This window comes from Netta rufina (assembly GCF_964035555.1).
Source record: "Netta rufina genome assembly, chromosome: 2".
In the NCBI taxonomy this organism is placed as follows: Eukaryota; Metazoa; Chordata; class Aves; order Anseriformes; family Anatidae; genus Netta; species Netta rufina.
In genome coordinates, this window is record NC_140124.1 from 147,769,981 (window position 1) to 147,788,810 (window position 18,830).

General features: G+C 37.2%; 1 protein-coding gene across 3 annotated transcripts in view; it reads right to left on the reverse strand.

The window, feature by feature from the left end:
• Positions 1-1,131: 1,131 nt before the first annotated feature.
• The window catches only part of WASHC5 (WASH complex subunit 5), a 28,895-nt gene continuing 11,196 nt past the window's right edge, over positions 1,132-18,830 (reverse strand). For all 3 annotated transcript variants that reach the window (XM_084306633.1, XM_084306634.1, XM_084306635.1), the window contains exons 8-29: positions 18,512-18,625; positions 17,245-17,416; positions 16,268-16,395; positions 15,461-15,590; positions 14,229-14,341; positions 13,606-13,772; positions 12,906-12,981; positions 12,074-12,184; positions 11,818-11,958; positions 10,253-10,333; positions 9,493-9,594; positions 8,679-8,858; positions 7,818-7,942; positions 7,326-7,488; positions 6,506-6,608; positions 6,344-6,423; positions 5,214-5,317; positions 4,171-4,300; positions 3,982-4,078; positions 3,431-3,584; positions 3,076-3,163; positions 1,132-1,547 (exon numbers count right to left, since the gene is read on the reverse strand). In XM_084306633.1, the coding sequence (XP_084162759.1) occupies positions 1,491-1,547; positions 3,076-3,163; positions 3,431-3,584; positions 3,982-4,078; positions 4,171-4,300; positions 5,214-5,317; positions 6,344-6,423; positions 6,506-6,608; positions 7,326-7,488; positions 7,818-7,942; positions 8,679-8,858; positions 9,493-9,594; positions 10,253-10,333; positions 11,818-11,958; positions 12,074-12,184; positions 12,906-12,981; positions 13,606-13,772; positions 14,229-14,341; positions 15,461-15,590; positions 16,268-16,395; positions 17,245-17,416; positions 18,512-18,625 (2,616 nt within the window). In that variant the 3' untranslated portion in view covers positions 1,132-1,490. The remainder of the gene's footprint in view (positions 1,548-3,075; positions 3,164-3,430; positions 3,585-3,981; positions 4,079-4,170; positions 4,301-5,213; positions 5,318-6,343; positions 6,424-6,505; positions 6,609-7,325; positions 7,489-7,817; positions 7,943-8,678; positions 8,859-9,492; positions 9,595-10,252; positions 10,334-11,817; positions 11,959-12,073; positions 12,185-12,905; positions 12,982-13,605; positions 13,773-14,228; positions 14,342-15,460; positions 15,591-16,267; positions 16,396-17,244; positions 17,417-18,511; positions 18,626-18,830) is intronic.

An 18,830-nucleotide genomic window follows, 5' to 3' on the forward strand; every position in this document is an offset into this window, starting at 1 on the left:
AGCGCTCCTCCAGGTGCTGAGACAATCCCGAGTGGGGCTGTGTGGGTACCCCTGAGGCAGCACCATGCCCCCCCAGCCAGCCGGTGGTGTTTTAAGGCTTTAGGCACGGAGGGGAGGTCACCACAAGGGTTGCAGCCACGTTTTTTTCCCTGCCATGAGCTCCAGGTCTGAGCTGATCAGGTGCCAGCGCAAGATTTCCCCCCAGTGGCATAAAAAATATTTTGTGCAGACAGATCGTGCTCTGTGGTATGTTCAGGCACTCTCATAGTCCATGCTTGATCTGAGAAACAGCGCAAAATTACAAGAACTTCATGATCTTGCCCCTCATTAATTCATTTAGCATTCATCTGTCTATGCTGGGGGTGACAGGATGGATGCTTCATGAACTAAGGTTATTCCTGCCCTGGTAGCCAGGAGGGCCATAACCCGTTATTTATTGTACCAAATCCAATGCAGAACAAGTGGAAGGTGTGGGTGGCAGCTGCCCTGGACAGCCCCCTTCACCTGTCTTGGTGGAGGTGGACAAGACAACCCGTTGTTTCCAGGAAGAAAAGCCAGGGTATGCAGGAGCAGCTGAAGAGGATGCATCCTCACTGGAGGCAGGGGGTGACACAGATAGGACCTGGGGCTTTGCCCTTTCTCCTCTATGCTTGCTTTCTCACACAGACTCCACAAACTGTGAGTTCGTTTGCCATCTATCTGCTCCCTACGCATTCCTGTCTGCATTAGTGTCAGAAACATCCTTCTGCTGCCTTTCCTTCTGCTGTTGCATTTGAAGTGCTTCAGAAAAAAAAAAAGAAAAAAGTCAAGACTCGGCCTGATAATGACCAAGCTGTGCCCTGACAGAGTAACACCTCCCCTTGGCTTTCCCACAGCAGCCCCCAGTGAGGAAGTTATGCAGGAAGTTACGCTGGGTGCAAGAGTTTCCACACCAGCACTGAGAGTTACACGAACTTGCTTCTACCCTTAGTCATGCTACAGTTGCATGGAAAGAAATTTTTGTGCCTTTAAATAGTACAGCACAAAACAGAAAATTATTTTTTGTAGCACAAAGACAGACATCAAACATCTTTTCTCTTTTTCTCACTAACAGTCCTTTGGACACGAAACCCGACACCTGGGATTCAGGAGTCCTGGCAAAGAATCTGATACCTTTATTTCCAGTTTCATTGCTCGTTTGTGATACAAAAATCCAACTTCCACAAATAGTTATTCAGAACAAAAAACTAAATGATTTATACGTAAACAATTACATACAGCATTTATAATGTGCAGTACAAAATGTACACAGTTTGGATGAGATATGGTTTGCATTTCATGCCAAGATTCAAACAAGTGTTAATGATATAGACTTGTGCTGATGGTTATATTTTGTAGTGACAGTTGCAGGTATTGCCTCAAAGCACAGAAAAGATACAGTTCTGAAAAGCTTGGCCCATCCTCAATTCCTTGTTTCGGGCTTGGGGAAGAGCCTTGGTCTTTCTCCATTTTCACAGAACAGTTCTGAACTCATCAAAAATGAAGCTAGGCACATGTGCTTCAACAACCTAGAGTAAAGAGGAAGTCAGTCAGATATTTTCTTCATTATTAATCTGTATGCTCTGCTCACCAATTAATACAGAATATCTAATCTATTAATCAAGCATGCAATACTATCGACCTGAACAAGGCAGGAACACAGTATCAGACATGCGAAGCTAGCTCAGGGCTGGAAAAAGTTGTTGGGACCAGAGCTACTGTGCGAGACTGGAAGAACACTGACACCCTCTCTGCTGTTTCTTCACATAGCACCAGGCTGAAGTGGAAGCTGGCACAAGTACCAGACACATCAGCTGAAAGACTGACATGGGAACTTCCTGCTAGAACAAGGGTGAAGCTGGAAAAATCTCTTTTAGTCCTAAGTATTATCTAAGAAATATAAAATAGCTCATTCATGAATCATCTTTTCTTAACTGAGGCACAGACAATAGCAAAGAGGATTATGACTTATTTTTAATACCATGTATAAATATTATCTTCAAAAGGAGTTAAGTCACATTTAATCCTAAAAGAAAGTCTCTACAAGCACAGTCTTCCAGAACTTCTTTGCACGTGAAATACAGAAGCTGCCTAGGAAGTCCTGCTTCTTTGAGACAAAGGGAAGGAAAGGAAATCAAGGACTGGAGATTTACACTTCCTAAATAGCATTTAGCCCTGGATTTAGAATACTGATAAGCTTGTTTTTATTTAATTCTGCAACTTCTCAGAACTTTTGTTGTAGCACTCCCTTTCCCAAAAGGCCCCCAGCAACAGACACAAAGATTAAATGGAAACAGGCTACTCTTGCACGCAAAACCGAAATCCATCTCGTATTTTCTATTCTTTCTGCATTTTCTAGAAGAATATTCTTTCCAATGACACTGAGATTAATATGAAAATAGTTACACAAAGTATACAAGTAACACAAGCTGTAAGTTGTACAGAGTAAGAGAGTCTGTTTTGACCATTTTCTATGAGGTAACAGGTTTTTCGTCCACATTTCAGTTTGGTAACCTTTTACAGATCATCTGAAAAGGGCAAATACTGCTTTTTGGACACACTTTGCAAGCCCATTATTTTGCATATTCATTTACAGGTGATGCCACATTCTTGAGTAGGCACACGTGATCAAACTGCTGGTATGCAGCTGCAGCATAAAGCAAGATTTAGCTCCTCTGGGGAGGACTCCAGACACAAAAGAATGTATACACATCTCTCTCGAAACAGAAACAGCACTAATTATCTAGAAGACCTGATTACAGTTGTTTGTTTTGTGCTTTTTTTTTTGCATTTAAGAACATAACTGTAAGGAACAACGGGGGAAAATAATTTACAGTGAGTAGCAGTTAAATAGTCTGAAAATAATCCAGACAGATTCAAGCTAATACAGGAAAGTGTTGTATCACTGGCTTCCACAACAGTTAATGTCACATAAAGAAATGTCTCGTTATTTTAAATTCTCTTTCAGACACTGTCTTAGGATCTAGAGATATATTTAAGTTCAGAGGGGCCAGCGCTCCCAGTGCTGTCTACAGAAGACATGGAATTCTCTCTTACCTTTCTTGGTAATTTTGTGTAGCGAATGTAGTCTTCCAGGAACATGAGGGCAGCCACTACATCAGCAGGCATTTCTGGTATCTTCTGGCTAATATTAAGCAATCATGAAGACCACAGTCTTACTAGCTGGTCAGTTATTTGCATAACATTACATGAAAATCCCATTCTTCAAAAATGCTCATTCCACGAATTACCGTGTGGTTCAATTACAAGGAGAGAAACATTTTAATCTTGCACTTAAGTCAAATAATATTATTATTACATCAAATATACTTTACTAAAAGAACACACTGAAAAAGCAGTAGTAAAAATACTGAAACCCTCTGCAGGTAAGTAGAAAGTGACATGTGGATACCTTGTGCACTGCTCCATCGTTGAACGAATAAACTGACCAATGAGAGTCAGAAATTGTTCTGTGTATCTTGAGTGAAACTGTTTCAACAAGGTAAGGAGGCCCAGCACTAGAGGAAGCCAGTCAATTTGATCAGCTGGCCGTTTGCACACCACTCCTGCAAAGGAAAAAGGAAAAAAAAAAAAAACAGACAAAAACAACACATGTTTATAAAACAATATATGTTTGTGGCAGGGACAAATATATATATTTTCATGAGGTTTTCTGCTGTGCCTCCCATTCTGCTTGCCCACAAGTAGGAAACAAAAAACAATGTAGCAACTGTATTTCTTCCACAGCAAATGGCTTAATAATATTAACTACGGCATAGGATGGAATGAGAAAGGGAGAAACTTGGATTCTGTTTCCTATCCCATTTTATTTTGCCTTAATATTAAAACAAACCTGTCTGAACATGGTGGACTCAAGTCAAAAAAAACGAATGTCTTCAATGCAAATGATTTCACATAGCTTTTCATCAGATTTACACAAACAATAAGCAACTTATACAATACCTAAATTTTTGTTGTACTGAAGTTTTGGAAACTGTGAAATCAGGAATAGGAAGTTGACAGTGGGAAAATATGGCAGACGTTTTGTTGTGATGTAGATCTGAGGGGAGAAAAAAAAAAAAAAGCACAGTTTTTCCACATCTGTGAAAGCAAAAAAGCAAACTATATCAAGCACTTAAATGTACGCCTGACCTTATTTAAAGGATTGTGAATGCCAGCTGCTTCCAGATAAGCTGTGATTTCATACAGAAGAGTGTTGTCTTCTTTAGGGTAAGGCAGAGATGGATTCTGATAATGTGCTTCTATATCAGCCAGTATTGCTCTAAAAGGGAAATAAATTATTTCCGTTAAATACTTATTTGGACTATCCACAAGTAAAGCTAATGTGATGCCACTTTCCGTATTAATATAAAAGCTTCATGCACTCAAAACCTGTAAATGATCACTAGCAAGAGTGAACAACATTTTGTGAAACGTCTTCTTACAAAGATAATTTTTGCTTCAAAATAAGCTTTCATTGTTTTTATTTCTCATCCAAATATGAACTCAAGGCTAAGTAAAAGCAAATGCAGTTGAAAACCTGTGCTGTCCACTAATATGTTCATACAATTACTAGCTGAGTTATTTATACTAGCAGAGTTACTACACTGACTCTGTGGTGTGGTTGACATCCTGAAAGGATTCGATGCCATCCAGAAGGACCTTGACAAGCTCAAGAAGCGGGCCCAAGTGAACCTTGAAGTTCAACAAGGACAAGTGCAAGGTCCTGCATCTGAGCTGGGGCAATCCCAAACATGAATACAGGCTGGGTGGGGAACAGATTGAGAGCAGCCCTGAGGAGAAGGACTTGGGGATGCTGGTGAATGAGAAATTCAATGTGAGCCAGCAATGTGTGCTTGCAGCCCAGAAAGCCAACTGTATCCGAGGTGCATCAAAAGAAGCATGGCCAGCAGGTCAAGGGAGGTGATTCACCCCCTCTACTCTGCTATCGTGAACTGTGTGAGCTTTAAGGTCCCTTCCAACCCAAGCCATTCTATGATGATTCTACAATTCTATTCTATTTATTTTTAACCATTTTTTGTTGGGTTCAAATTCAAATAACCATCGACAAGAACAAAAACCCAATCAGACCGCATATTTTGCCATAGTACAGATTTTGCAGATTGTTTATCTGACAACCTGAATAACCACATCACAGTAACACACACAGCTCTTTAGCACATTTTACTTCTTACTTATTGAGATTTTCCAGTGCAGCAGCCAAATGCTTGGAGTCAAACCTGCAGGAATAATTTAACTCATTGGTAATCTGCCGTCTTAAAATCTGCATCTGACCAACCTGTTTGTGCAAACAAACAAACAAAAGTGGTGTTACACTGAATGCAATGGGGGAAGAAGAAAGACAAATTAAGGAAAAACTTAAAGCAACAGTAATTAATATTTAAATAGATTATATAAAGCCCTCATTACAACTAACAGCCTTTGCAGGGCTGCCCAAAGTAGGGACATAGTGGTTGGAGCTACTCTTTCATTTCTGTAAGAGAGCACTGATTCAGACTGCCCAAATTCAGAACTGACAGACCCCACCTGCGCAAAAGGGGGGGCACAGTCACATTGCTCAAGATTTTTATGCAGTTCATGACAGCAAATACAGACAGTGTGAAGAGGGCACTGAAAAGGTACCAGAAACAAAAACCCAGTTACTTGCTTGTTTTTCACTGGGAAGTGAAGATTCTTTTCCCCACCTCTCCCTAGACCTTAGGGTCAGCAATGGCAGGGATTAAATGACAACAGGGGATCATGGAGAGGCTTATTCCTGTCAACTTTCTTCTCCTTCTTTGCCTGCCCCTTCCTCTTCTCTTCAATAGCATAAGCAAATATTCTCAGGGCCCTCTAAAATGGCTGCAAAGCATCCTTACAAATGCAAGGCAAACAGACGTGTTAATGACACAGTTTAAGTTTCTGGCATGTCAGACCACCCTCTGTGTGAAGGAGGCAAGCTCAGGACATGGCACTATTCAAAACTAGCCTTAGGAGCACAAGAGTCCACATGGCACTGTCAGGTGTGTCAGAGCTCCTGGTATTGAGCACTGCCTCAGTCTTCCCAGATCAGAACTCTAATGCTGTACTCAGTTTTAGTGAATTACTGGATTTTACATATGGACTCCAGTACTAAGCACCTTGTGGAGTTTAAGCTGTGCACATAGTTGAAGCTCAGGAGCTCTCAAAAATCCAGTCCTGCTTCATTTGCAATGTTACAGAATTCTATGTTAACATTACACAACACTGTAAAATAAGCAGACTGAAGTATATAACCGAAGTGCTTAGAACAGATTCCTTATATCACTAAATAACATAAGCCTACCTTCATTATGGAGTCCAAATATGCTGTCCAGATCTTCTGAGTTTTTGCAATTGCTGCAGAATAAACCTTGTTTGAGTTTGCTGAGAAAAGAAGAAGGGTGAGGCATAAATAAATGCAAATGTACTAAGACAACAGCTTTCTTCCATCCCAACCAGCACTTACCTATAATTCCTTTGAGAGGACTGACAGCATTCATAAGTGCTTTTAAGGTATCCTGTACTGTCCTGTCTCGTAATATATTTTTCTGAAACATGCTGAGGAAATTCTAAATAAAAGAAAGAAAAGTAAAATCCTCACACATGTATGCTATGCTTAATCTTGGTAGTACAACAGCCAAATTTTCAACAGCAGTCTTTTGTTGCTACAGAAGAATCAAGAAAAGACTATTTCCAGAAATTAAGAGTTGAGAAATGTAGTTAACCTTTTTGCTTTTCTGACTTACACTAATCAGTGCTAGGACAATTAGCAGATTCACCTCCTCAATACACATACCCACTGTAGTCAATGGGTATTCAATTCGCAAGGAAAAACTGTCTTCATCAATATTTGATTTTCTTTAAAATCTTTAACCAGACTAGATTTTTCAAAGAAAACAAAACAAAACAAAACACCTTGCTTGCACTCCTAGGTATTATGGAAAGGCATCATTGCATAGAATCGACACTTTATTCATATCATAGTAGACTTAAACAATCCATTGATATCTAGACATAAAAAACAAAAGCTGACCTGAATTTGTTTACCTCTGAGAGGCATCATCTAACACATAACCTACACTGCCTAGCTCAATTTACTCAAGAGCAACAAACCCAATAATTATATCTGCAACTCAGATTTTACCTTTGGGTTTGAAAGCACATTTTTCAAATGCTTTTGATTTGAATTTGCCATTTCAAAAGTTAATTGGATTTTTATTTCACTAGAAAAGTTACCAAGCAATAAAAGCAACATGATCTTGAGAAACTGAAGTTCAAAAGTTTACCTGCAGCTCCTTTACAACCATGAAACATAACAGCCTGTCTAAACCGTTGAGACCAAAGGTACCTAAAGTGTCTTGGATCTCTGAGAAGAGGCGACTATTGGTTACTTCCTGATGAGTTTTGATATCATACCAGGTGTTCATTTGGTCAATATAACACGTGATTCTAAGGAAAAATTAAACAAAGAAATAACGTATTTCAGAATAAGCTGCAGACGGTTTTTGTGATAAGAGTAATGAGTCATCTTATTCTGGAAGACATTAGAAAGGGCTCTGTGCAAGGGCTCATGCACAGTTTTGCTTTGTATACTCAAGTTGGAATTTTCTAAGCTAACATTTAAAATATACAAGGCAGATTGGGTAAGTTTGGTTTTAGATAAAGATGATGATATGGCAGTCGAAGGAAAGCTATTATACATTCAATTTGCATATAGTGGCAGCGTACCAGTTCAATGCATGGAGCTAGTAATACGGCTTGTGATGTACAGTACTTACTTTGGGTCTGTGATCCTCAGGATTTCTCTACAGAGCCGACCAATAAATGTTACAGACTCATCTACAGGGGTGAATTTTGGTATAGGAATATGAGTAGATTGGTATATGCTTTGCCAGTCTTGAATCTGAAAAATAAGTTTTAGAGTTTTTGCAGTGTTAGCATTGCCTATTTTTAATCTGCCCTACGAATTCTATTGATTTTGTTTAACTTAAAGGAGTATAGTGTAAAACAATATAGTAATTATACAAGGCAGGGTACTAAAAAAACAACCAACCAACCAAAAACAACAAAAGAAAAACCATAAAAAAGCAGAGAACAGGTCTTAGGACAAAGGGCAAGGAAAACCTAAGTGTGGAGGTTGAGAGAACTACCTCCACTCCTGCTCAGAATTCCATCTGTTCCTTTCTGCAGGAAAACTGTCTACCATTTTGTTTCCCAAATGTAAATGTATTCCTTCCACTGCTTCTGAAGTATCACAAAAATAGCTGGTAACTACTGCAGTCTTCCTAAGCCTGCACACAGATAGCTAACGATAGATACAGAGAAGACTACTGGGATTCATTAGTTATTTTCTATTTTATTTGAGAAAGAGAAGAAGGATATTGCTCACTGGCAAAAGATACTAAAATATTCTGGTTGGGGTTCTTTGCTCTTATGTACAACCAATGTAGGGGGGATGCTGAAATCGTTCAGAAAAAGCTGGGGCCAGATGTTTTTCATGGTAGATAACAGATTAAGTTGAAGACACAACTCTATGGACCGTGCATGATTCATTACATGTTCCATCACTCACAAGCATGAACATCCCAACATAAAAGCATTTATCATCTTTTTTGTTCATTTTTGGTTTTGACCAGCACCTTTGTTCTTAAGAAGTTATTGCACTCTTGTTCCACATTGTAGTTAATAATACGAGACACTTCCTCTTGCCAAATTTTTAAACCATATATGTTGACATAATCCTGGATATATTCAAACGATCGATGGAATCCATCCATTGTTGCTGCCATATCTTTCAATTTAGGCATCAGTTCGCTTGGCTACAGAGGGGAAGAAAGAAAAAGAAAAACAGAACCGTGAGCAGGTAGAATACAAACCAAATGTATAGGCTTCTAAATGCCTTTTTACACAACAATCTCTCCAGGATTTCATTATATTCCATATAGAATTAAAAAAAAAAAAACACTGGGAGATGCATTACAGGTTGTTTAATATCTTAAGTGATTCTTCCTGTAAAATATTTTTTTCTTCCTGTTTCTAGTTTTTTTTCTAGGCTTCAATAATACCATTGATTGATCTGGGAGGGAGTTTTAACAATCTGGACAGAAACAAAACAAAGAGTCATAATCCTTATTCTACTTTTTGTTTTTAACCTGACTTGTATAGATTATCACGTGTTGCCATGAATCATCACAAAGACAACTGTGAACTCAGTATTCGTAGGACACTTGGAACAGAATACAAATAGGTTTTTGAATTCTGTACACTCTTACCAGTTTATAAACTCATTGCAACATCAAATAAAAACAAGAATAACCTTTAAGAAAATGTACTTTACACAAAGGAAACCTGTACAGAAAATTAAGTATTATTTTCTAGAAAGTAGTACAATAAAAGAGGTGTCAGCAAAACTGAGATACATAAAAAATCAAATCAAATCAAGTTGTTACACACCTTGGCTCTAGGATTAAAGATGAGTCCCTTGTGAAGAGCTAGAGCTACCCGTTTTACTAGCTCCTTCCTTATTCCATCCTCTAGTAACTGTTTTGGGTCCACCTAAGTAGAAGAAATATTTTTTTTTCCTGAAAATTGGAAGTGTATCAAAAATATGAAAAGATTTCAGGTTTACCAAGAAGTACGTTAAATACTTATTTTCTGATAGGAAAGCAATGCTAACACATCCACTCTCCCACCAGTTGCTTGTCCAGAAGATTAATATTTATGTACTTCTACTACATAATAAACCATTCCTTTAAGTTGAATGGCAAAGGTCTGTTCCCATATTCAGGCTTCGATAATGATCCATTAAGAATGTCGTACAACTATAAAAAGCCAGAATACGTTAAGAAGTATATATTGCTTCAAGAATGCTTGCTTCTGAAGTCCTGAAATAGGAATCTTAATGGAGGTAGAGCAGCCTTTGCCAGTGGAAGAAACAGCTCTTCAGAAACGCTTGCAGTCATTTTTCTAATAGAAAAAAAATGTGTCAATTAAGGTTGAGGAACCTATGCACAATGAGAACTGTGGGTTCTTAATGACCTTAAATAACACAGTTCATACCTAGATGCCATATCAGGCATCCCTGTTTGAAAACTAGTCTGCAAGCTCATTTTTTTCTTGTCTTTTTGTCTTCTGGGTCTTGCTTAGTGTGCTGAAATAGCTGTGCTTAAGTGCTAATTGCCACCAAATGACTACTGAAATAATGGAACGTTACCTTGATGATACCAACTAAAGTAGTTTTCATCATGAGGATACCTTCAGTGAAAATTGAAATTGCGTGGGTTAGCTTGGCAACCTTTAATAGAAAAGGAGGATACAATTTATTCAAGTGATTCAACAGATTCAGATAATCAAGCTAGAAAGATAAACATCTTCTCCAGTGGTTGTTTCCTGTCACAGAATAATGCACTGATGTACTTTCAATTTCACATCTTGTTCTAAGCTTACTTATATAGTACACTAATAATCTATCTTCTGATTAGATCGATACAGATATGTTACCAGCAGGAAAGAATAGTATTTCCCAGCAGCTTTATAAAGATGAGAGAAAAGACCGGGCTGGCTATATCACATGAGTACAAAACATCATAGATAAAACTATGTACACATTAGTAAGCACATTAGTAGCTTTGAGCAGGCAAGGGGCACGGCTTGAAGTAGTTATTCTGCAACAAAGCCCGCTGCCAGCAAAGAGACCACTTCACCCTTTCCACTGACAAAATACAGAAGCACATTCACTTAGTATTAAATTATTAGGTAGGAATCCTTTTGCTCAGAGTTCAGACAAGCCAGTCTTTTGCCTTTAAGACGTTTACTATAGAGAATAGAAACAACACAGTTCAGACTTACAGTTCCACAGAAATCACAGGTAAGAAGTCACCCTTCTCCTTCCTCAAAATTAAAGGAATGTTACTGAATACTGCCTCCTCCTCTATCCTTGCCCCCCACTCACTCCCAAATAAGCTATCTTTACAAAGTTTAATGGGAAAGCCTAAGCTAGTATTCAGGTTTGAATATCAGCTTCGTTAGAGATCTCAACCTGGTTGTTTAAAACTCATAACACTTTCGCAAAAACTGGTGAAAAAAAGATAGCATCCTTACTGGTATTTGGGGAACTAAAATATTTAGGGGAAAAAGTTTATTTGAGGGGAAAAAATTACAGGTTTACTCATTTTTTTTTTGCTCCTCAATCTTCTGTGAAATATAAAACCAAATATATATATATTTTTTTTTATGTTTACTCACTCTTCCAAACCAGTAACAGTGCAGAAGTCAGAAACTTAACACAGACAGAAATTTCAACAAGCAATACGAGCTTCTTCACCTGATCAAATCAACGTGTCCCCATCCTCCCTTCACATTTGAAGACAACAAAAGGCTTAACCCGGCTGGTTTATTCAGTTTTTAACTTTCTCCTTCTCCCAGAACAAGCATTCCAAGTATGATGGCTTAATTTCAGACTTGGGTTTTTAGTGTCACTCCCACCACCACATAAATAAATCCAAAATCTCTATACTCATTTACAAATATATTTACTTTTCCTCTCCTTTTCTGCATGATCAAAAGTTGGACTTTTACAAACAAAAGAGGAGGTACTTATCTATCTTCAGGAAAACTAAGGTATTATTGTAACAGGAGTCAGTTTTAATTTTTACTCAGTCAACAAACCCACCTTCACTGTTAAAGTGCTAACTCTGTGGAGTGGAACCTATTTAAACTTAGGCTGAAGGCGGCTACCCTTAAGACATGCTTTTTAAGAATTCCCTATTTTAACTGCACCTCGTATCGTGGTCCGAGCTGAGCATAATCTCGTAGCTTATCCTTATCAAGGCGAGTAGGCACTTCAATAATATCGTGAGTCTGAAGCTTTATAATTTTGAGAAGAGAAGTAAACATGCTTTCTGGAATTATCTGTAGAACCTTTGTAAAAAGAGAGATGAGACAAACACAGTCAGAACATCCTCCAAATAAAAAAATCGTCAACTGAGGAAAGGTAATTATGGAATGAGGCAATTATGTCTCTTCAAATGCCTACCTTTCTTACATAGGAAACCAACTCGCCAGAATAATACTGTGATACACTGAGAAGATCAGGACTGTTGGCTTGATTGATACGAAGAAGTGGCAGGTCAAGAGCAGAAGCAAGCTAGAAACAAAGTTAACATTTTAACTTTACCTTTACTTTCCTCATATAAATTAAATGTCTAAACTTTCTTCCTCAGGCTCTTAAACTATACCTTGAAGTAATACATTCTTCCTAAACAGCAGTGTTACAACATCAGATTTGCCAATAAAAAAGTAAAAAATATATATTTTTTGCTAAAATATCAGAAAAGTTCAGCAGTCTATAATGCCACATTCCCTGCATTCATTTTCCCTAATCTTATCAGTTATGTGAGGTATTTTCTTTCTGTAATTTTACCCTTCCTTCTCCATGCTACTTCCTATTCATGTTTCTATAGAAAATATTTTCATCTGATGCCAAATCTTCACCATGACAGAAAAAGAGCATAGCCACCCTATCTTTTGTAATTCCTTCAGTCTCTCCTGATACATATGCAGAGAATTCACCCTTTGGATACGATCTCTCCAGTAAGTAACTGTAATGAGTAGAGCCTGAATGATGAGACTAATTTGTCTAATGGTGGCAATGTCACTGGTTGTATAGACAAACATACATAACTGGATTTTATTTTCTTTAAAACTAACCTTGAGTTAATGTAATAATTTAATTCTAAAATAGCTGGATATAGAAAATGTTGGTAAAAAAAGATTTTAATCACTTGTGACTTCACAGCCTCAAGGTCTATTTAACAAATGCTCTGGTTAGCAAGTATTAAACTACCTTCATTTTCTTTCTTACTTACCTTTAGAAAAGTAGCTCTGAGTTTAGTTACCATAGATGGACTGACTCTTATGCTTTCCTGCATAATAGATGTAAAGCTGGGGTAAGAAACAAAGAAAATGAATCAGTTCTTTCCCCTGAAACGTATTGTCAGCTCTTAATTCATACGTCACTAGCAGCAGCGTGATCCAGAAATGGCACAGGAGATCTGTGAAACTTTACTAAAGGGGAATTTTGGTCTGAAGAGCTACTGACTAGAAAAAAACTCTATGATAAAGGGGGAGATGGGGCAAAAGAAGGCGGCATCAGTAACAGCCAAACAAACAGAGTAGCAGCTTAGCAAAATCACACCATAGAAAAAGAAGTTCTGTAACATTTTTGTCTGGTTTTGGTTGAAACGAGAACTGGTATCTTGGAGAACACTTGACTATACTAAAGGGTGGAGATAGAAACTTAACAAAATTGTTTTAGTTGGAACAGGGTATAAACTAAAAAGTTACGGTATTACTTAGCCTGCAGCTAACAACATGCCAAGAATGGCTGTTAATTCTTATTCAAGTTGGTTAGAGCAAAATATTCTCAACAACTCATAGAATACTTCCAGTTGGAAGTGTCCTACAAAGGTTATCAAGTCCAACAGTGTTATAAAAAACGTTTACTCATGTTAATTCCTAAAAGTTTCACTAACGATGACTTAGAAGAAAGACCTCTTGCTAGGATACCTGTCAATTAATTGCCACGCGTAAGAAAGATCACCAACTATCTGCATGGTGATCAAGACCTCTTCTTTAATGTTGATAGTTCGGATCATCTGATGAAGAAATCTGCGGGTGTCAGCCAGAAACTGGCAAACTTGCAGATTATTTTCCAGCTGGTGAAACTCTTGGACCTGTATTTAAAAACAAAACCAAACAAAAAATTCCCCTTTTTGTCCATTCATCTTTAAAGACAACAACGTTAATAAAATCAATAAACTGATCTCTCTCTTCAGGACTATGATACAGTAAAACACTTAACAAATCCTGGCCTACTATTTTTATTCTGCTTTCCAAATTATCCTCTCTAGCTTCAAATGAATTTATTTTCAGAATTTTAAATAAAATAGTATGTAATGTTGACAAAAAATGTTTACTATTGAACTCATTTCTCTGGAAAATCTTACTAATCATCAGTTGTATGTGGCATGGTTTTTCATACAGTATTCCTTATTTTACAATGATGAGGTCTACAGGCAAGTCCTGATGACTGTATATGCAAGACTGTGAGGATCCACAGATTTAACCTATTGTTAAAATGAAGATTTGTCTTGTAATTCATCACTTGTCTCAAGATTTCTTTGCCATACCTCTTCCAATGCCTGTATGAGCTGCACAGTTTTTCTGCCTGCTGCAGTGGAATCATCGTAGTTGAGAGACATGATTTGCTTGGAGATTTCTCTGAACCATGCCTGAAGATTTTCTATGTAAGAACAAGAAAAATTTTATTAAATCTTTGCAAGTGCAGTAAACCATAAAGACACCAGGAATGTGCTAGACAATAAGAAGAACAAAAATATTCAGCACTATACATACAGGGCATTATTTACAATGTTTTCATTTTACTTCTACAATTCTAGCCTTTCCAGACATAGACTCTTAAAGGAGCAAATGCTTAGGTAAGTGTCACACAGAACATTAAAAAAAAACAATTATCAAAACAAATTGGCACAATAAAACCTATACAAAGAAGATAAAACCTTTTAAATTATGAATTTGTGTTTTATAAATGGTTTTACAACGGTAATTGTGTTGGCAGCTGCAATTTCTGTGTTTTAGCTGGAAGTTTGCTGACATCAAGATGATAGAGAGAAAGAATTCAGTAAGGTAATTCTGCTTTTATATGGAAGAAAGTGATAAAATTGTCTTCATTCTAAATTTAGTTCCACAATAGCTATCACTAATACTGCCTTTACACTGACATGCGGTGTTTGTGATCAAATGAGACAGTGATCTAAAATTCTCATTCTTACATCAACTGAGGGAAAAAAAAAAAAAAAAAAAGGTTTCAAAAAACAGAGCAAGAAATTTGGAAATACAAATTCATGCTTTTAAGTCATTTCATTGGAGAATCTCAAAGATTCGGTGCAGAATAGAAGTAAACGAAGCTTTGAAAAAAATGCTGATAGAACAAATGCAGTTCATGACCAGGAAAAGAATGAAAGGAGACCTTAAAGCAACCCCATATTTAACAGATATGATTTTCCCACTCCTTCGAATATAGAACACAGTAACACCGACTCTGTAACTCTGTTACACATGGAAAAGTGAAATGGCATTTTGTTACCTTACCTAACATCTCTACACAAAGCAGTAAGAGAAAAATAATTTAAAATATAGCCATCTAAATATTAGGAATCTAAACACGGCTTACATATAGAACATATGGAAGACAGCCTGTAAGAAATGTCTGTGTCAGCTGAAGGACATGAATTTTTTTTATTATCATCAGTATTAGCCTCATGAATTTTCTTTCAGTATTCATTTAGAAGTAAAAAAAGAAAAATATTTTTTTCCCATCACTTTAATTTTTATTAATTACCATTTTTCTCTACTCTTGTAAGAGGTTTAACTCCTGAGAAGACATCAGCGAGTTCAGTCATCCTTTCAGATCCCTCTTTTTTATAGTTCTCCCATTTTGTTTGTTTTTCTGACAGCATCTGTTTGAACATCTATTGAAAACAAAGCATTTGGTAAATGAAACTGTCAAGAAGGCAAACTACAATAAATGAAATGAAATACCAAAAACAGATGGAACTGACTTACAGGGAGTACTAAATAACTTCAAGACCTCACCAGAACATGAAATACAAAATTTAAAGCATTGAGAAATACAGCCAGTGGGATGTACATATGATGATATAAATTAACTGAATTTAAAAAGTATATACGACAGATATTGTTGGCATTTAGACAGTTATAGAAATATCCAGTGACTTTTTTAGCTTAGAGATGCTAGAAGACTGATCTAATTTTGAGTTATACTTTGCATAGTCATCTCAGCCTATACACAGAAACTCAATTAAAAGAGAATATAATTGAAGTTAAGCATGCTTGTATGTATTTTACCAGATTAGTAGCACAGAATTAATTGGGAGTGTTTTTTACAGACGGCATAAATTTATATATAGATGTAAGAGTTTTCCTAGCAGCTTATCCTCAACATACAAGGGCTTTCTTCTTTGTTTTAAAGAAAGCCTGGAAAAGGGAAGTATGGGAGGATAAAAAGTTGTGCAGCATTTTCAACACATTTGAGCTTGCTGATTATCATGATATTCAGGCAAAATCAAGTCTTCATCTCTGCTCTGCTGTTCAGGGTAAAACACTGAAGAAAGCAGCAGCACGTTACCTCTTTCAAAATGAATTCAAATTGAGCTGTATCCAGAAGAAGCTGGAAAAGGATCCTGGGATTGTACCTTGAGTCTGTTAGAATTTGATCCTTTATCTGGCGGAGTCGTTTATTATTTGGATCGCAAGCTGAAAATGGAAGGACAACATTTCTCCACTGTTACAGAATTTGGCCAAGCATTTAAATCTTTGTAAATAGACTCTTTAATAGGTTAATAGCAAAAACATTTTGTTCTGATATGTCAGTCCCCACTTGTTCTTCATTTACATGGGTATCACTGCCCTTCCTTAGAAGAGGGAATAATTAAGGTTTCTGGGGTGCTTAAGCTTCATTAAAATTTTTCTGCGAGCTTCTGCAAACTAAGCGTGAATTTAGTACTCCTGTCTGAGAAGCCCAGAGATCAGCATTTCTGAGACTGTTACAGAGAACATGTGGAGGTACAACAGAAGATTTCACAGACCAAGAAGTCACAAAGACAGCACAGGCATTCAACCAAGGCTATGCCTAAGCAAGTAAGTTCGCAGATCCAAACTCATGTCAGAGACATTATTCAACAGTTATCAGAATAAAAACTGTGCTTTCAAATAATTACTGAGATATTAAAAAGCTGGCTATGGCTTTCATTTTAGTGATACATACAATTCTCACAATGATGCTTCAAGTGATAAGGCACAAGAAGATAACACTCCCAGACTTTTTCTGCAGAATATTATTCAACAGGATCATGACTTCTCAAAGGTTGTTTTTATACCTGTACATGGTTTGCAAGATTTAAGGAAATGCATGTGTGCACATTTCAGCCAAAGATTTTAGGAGACTGTTAACAAAAGAAGAGCTCAACAAACCACTGAAAACAGTAAATTAAATTCTGCTGACTTCAACAGTAGCACACAGTGAACTTCTTTCAGGACCTAAGACAAAGCACCAGTAGAGCACGACTGACAACTCCGGAATAAAAATCTGGCACGAAGTCTTACCTGTGTCTGCAGTGTGAAGCATCAACCAGCGAATTGTCACGTTGCAGTCTCGTAGGCAATTCAGCAGCTTGGGAATATTGTCCAGCACCAGCTCTTCCCTTAGACAGCCTTCTTTGAGGAACTGCTGCACCTGAGTGTGCACCCGCTCAGTGACTGCAGCGTACCTGCTTGCCTTAGAACACACAATGCTTGTGTCAGTACAATCCTTGCCTCAAAAGGAATGCTTCAGGTAAAATACAGCTGGGGCTTCTAAAAATTTAAGTGGTATCAGATCAGGAAAGTGATATAAAAAAATCACTATCATTTCTAGTAGGCAACATCATCAACTGCAGCTATGTGACAATGAATGCAAAGTGTATTTCAGGATCTTTGCTCTACAAAGGAATGCTTCAAAAATCCAGACTTCTGATCTTCCTGTATATTCACTTACATACTTGCTAGAAATCATTCCTAAACATGGTGATAAGAAAGAAAACAAAAACTACTTGAAAATGGGATATACTTGTCATGAATTAAGTGCCAGTTCTACTTAGCAAACTTTCCCTGAAGACTAACAAGAAATGTCCGCTCATATTCCCTACGTTTAGAAGACAACGTATAACATGGTTCTTCTCATCAGACACTTCTGCGTGGTGTTCTTTTCTGAACACTTTGTTCAAACCCTAAGGAGGCATTTAAACAATCGTAAATCCAGCAAAATCCCCCAATTATTGTCTGGTTTTACAAACAGGCCAGTATTATTCACTGTTTTTTAGGCACAGAAAAATAATTTCACATAAAAACCCAGCAACTACATTGCAACGTTAAGGTATTCTTTTAAATCAGGTGGGTTTTCCAGATTATTGTTTGAGGCACAATGCACAACTATTTGGCTGAGTACCACGTTATCAAAATGAATGTATAACTTCTAAAATTTTTACCTATGGAAGACCAAACACCATAGTCAGCTTAAGATATGCCATACTGAACAAGATGGTGTTGAGCGCCAGCATCTATTTTGTCAAGTTGTGACCCAGGAACTTTTAGGGAAAAGGGAATCTTCTAGGCTCTTTTTCCACAAGAGGAAGGGAAACAAGCAATGATGGGCATACAAGATTTTGAGATCTTGAAGTATTTATAACTCAGTTTTATACAAAAGTTACATTCTCAAAGTATTGTACTAGTATACAATTCAAACAATTGTAGACAAGAGAAGAAAAATATAGATATTTGAGATAGCCACGCGGCCTGAAACCTTGCTAAAAATATTGAATGCTGTCTTACATACCTGCTCTTTGACATTTGAAATATCCAGAGTGTAGTTGAGGGCGGTTTTAGCAGCTTTGTAGGGCTCCCATGCTTCTGCTAGATTTACAGTGATTCCCATGTAAATACTGATAACCTAAGCAGAAAACAAGCAGCTGTGTTTACAATTTTATTTAGAAGACACACTTTTCATTTAGCAACATGAGTAGGGAGTGATATGTTGTAGGTATGAATAGGAGATAACTGTATTTCGTTTTATTTCTTCCTACCCTGGAGCAAAGAATACAGATATCAAAAAATATAGTTAATTAGTTAATTGAAGCTTAGTTCTGAAAACAAGC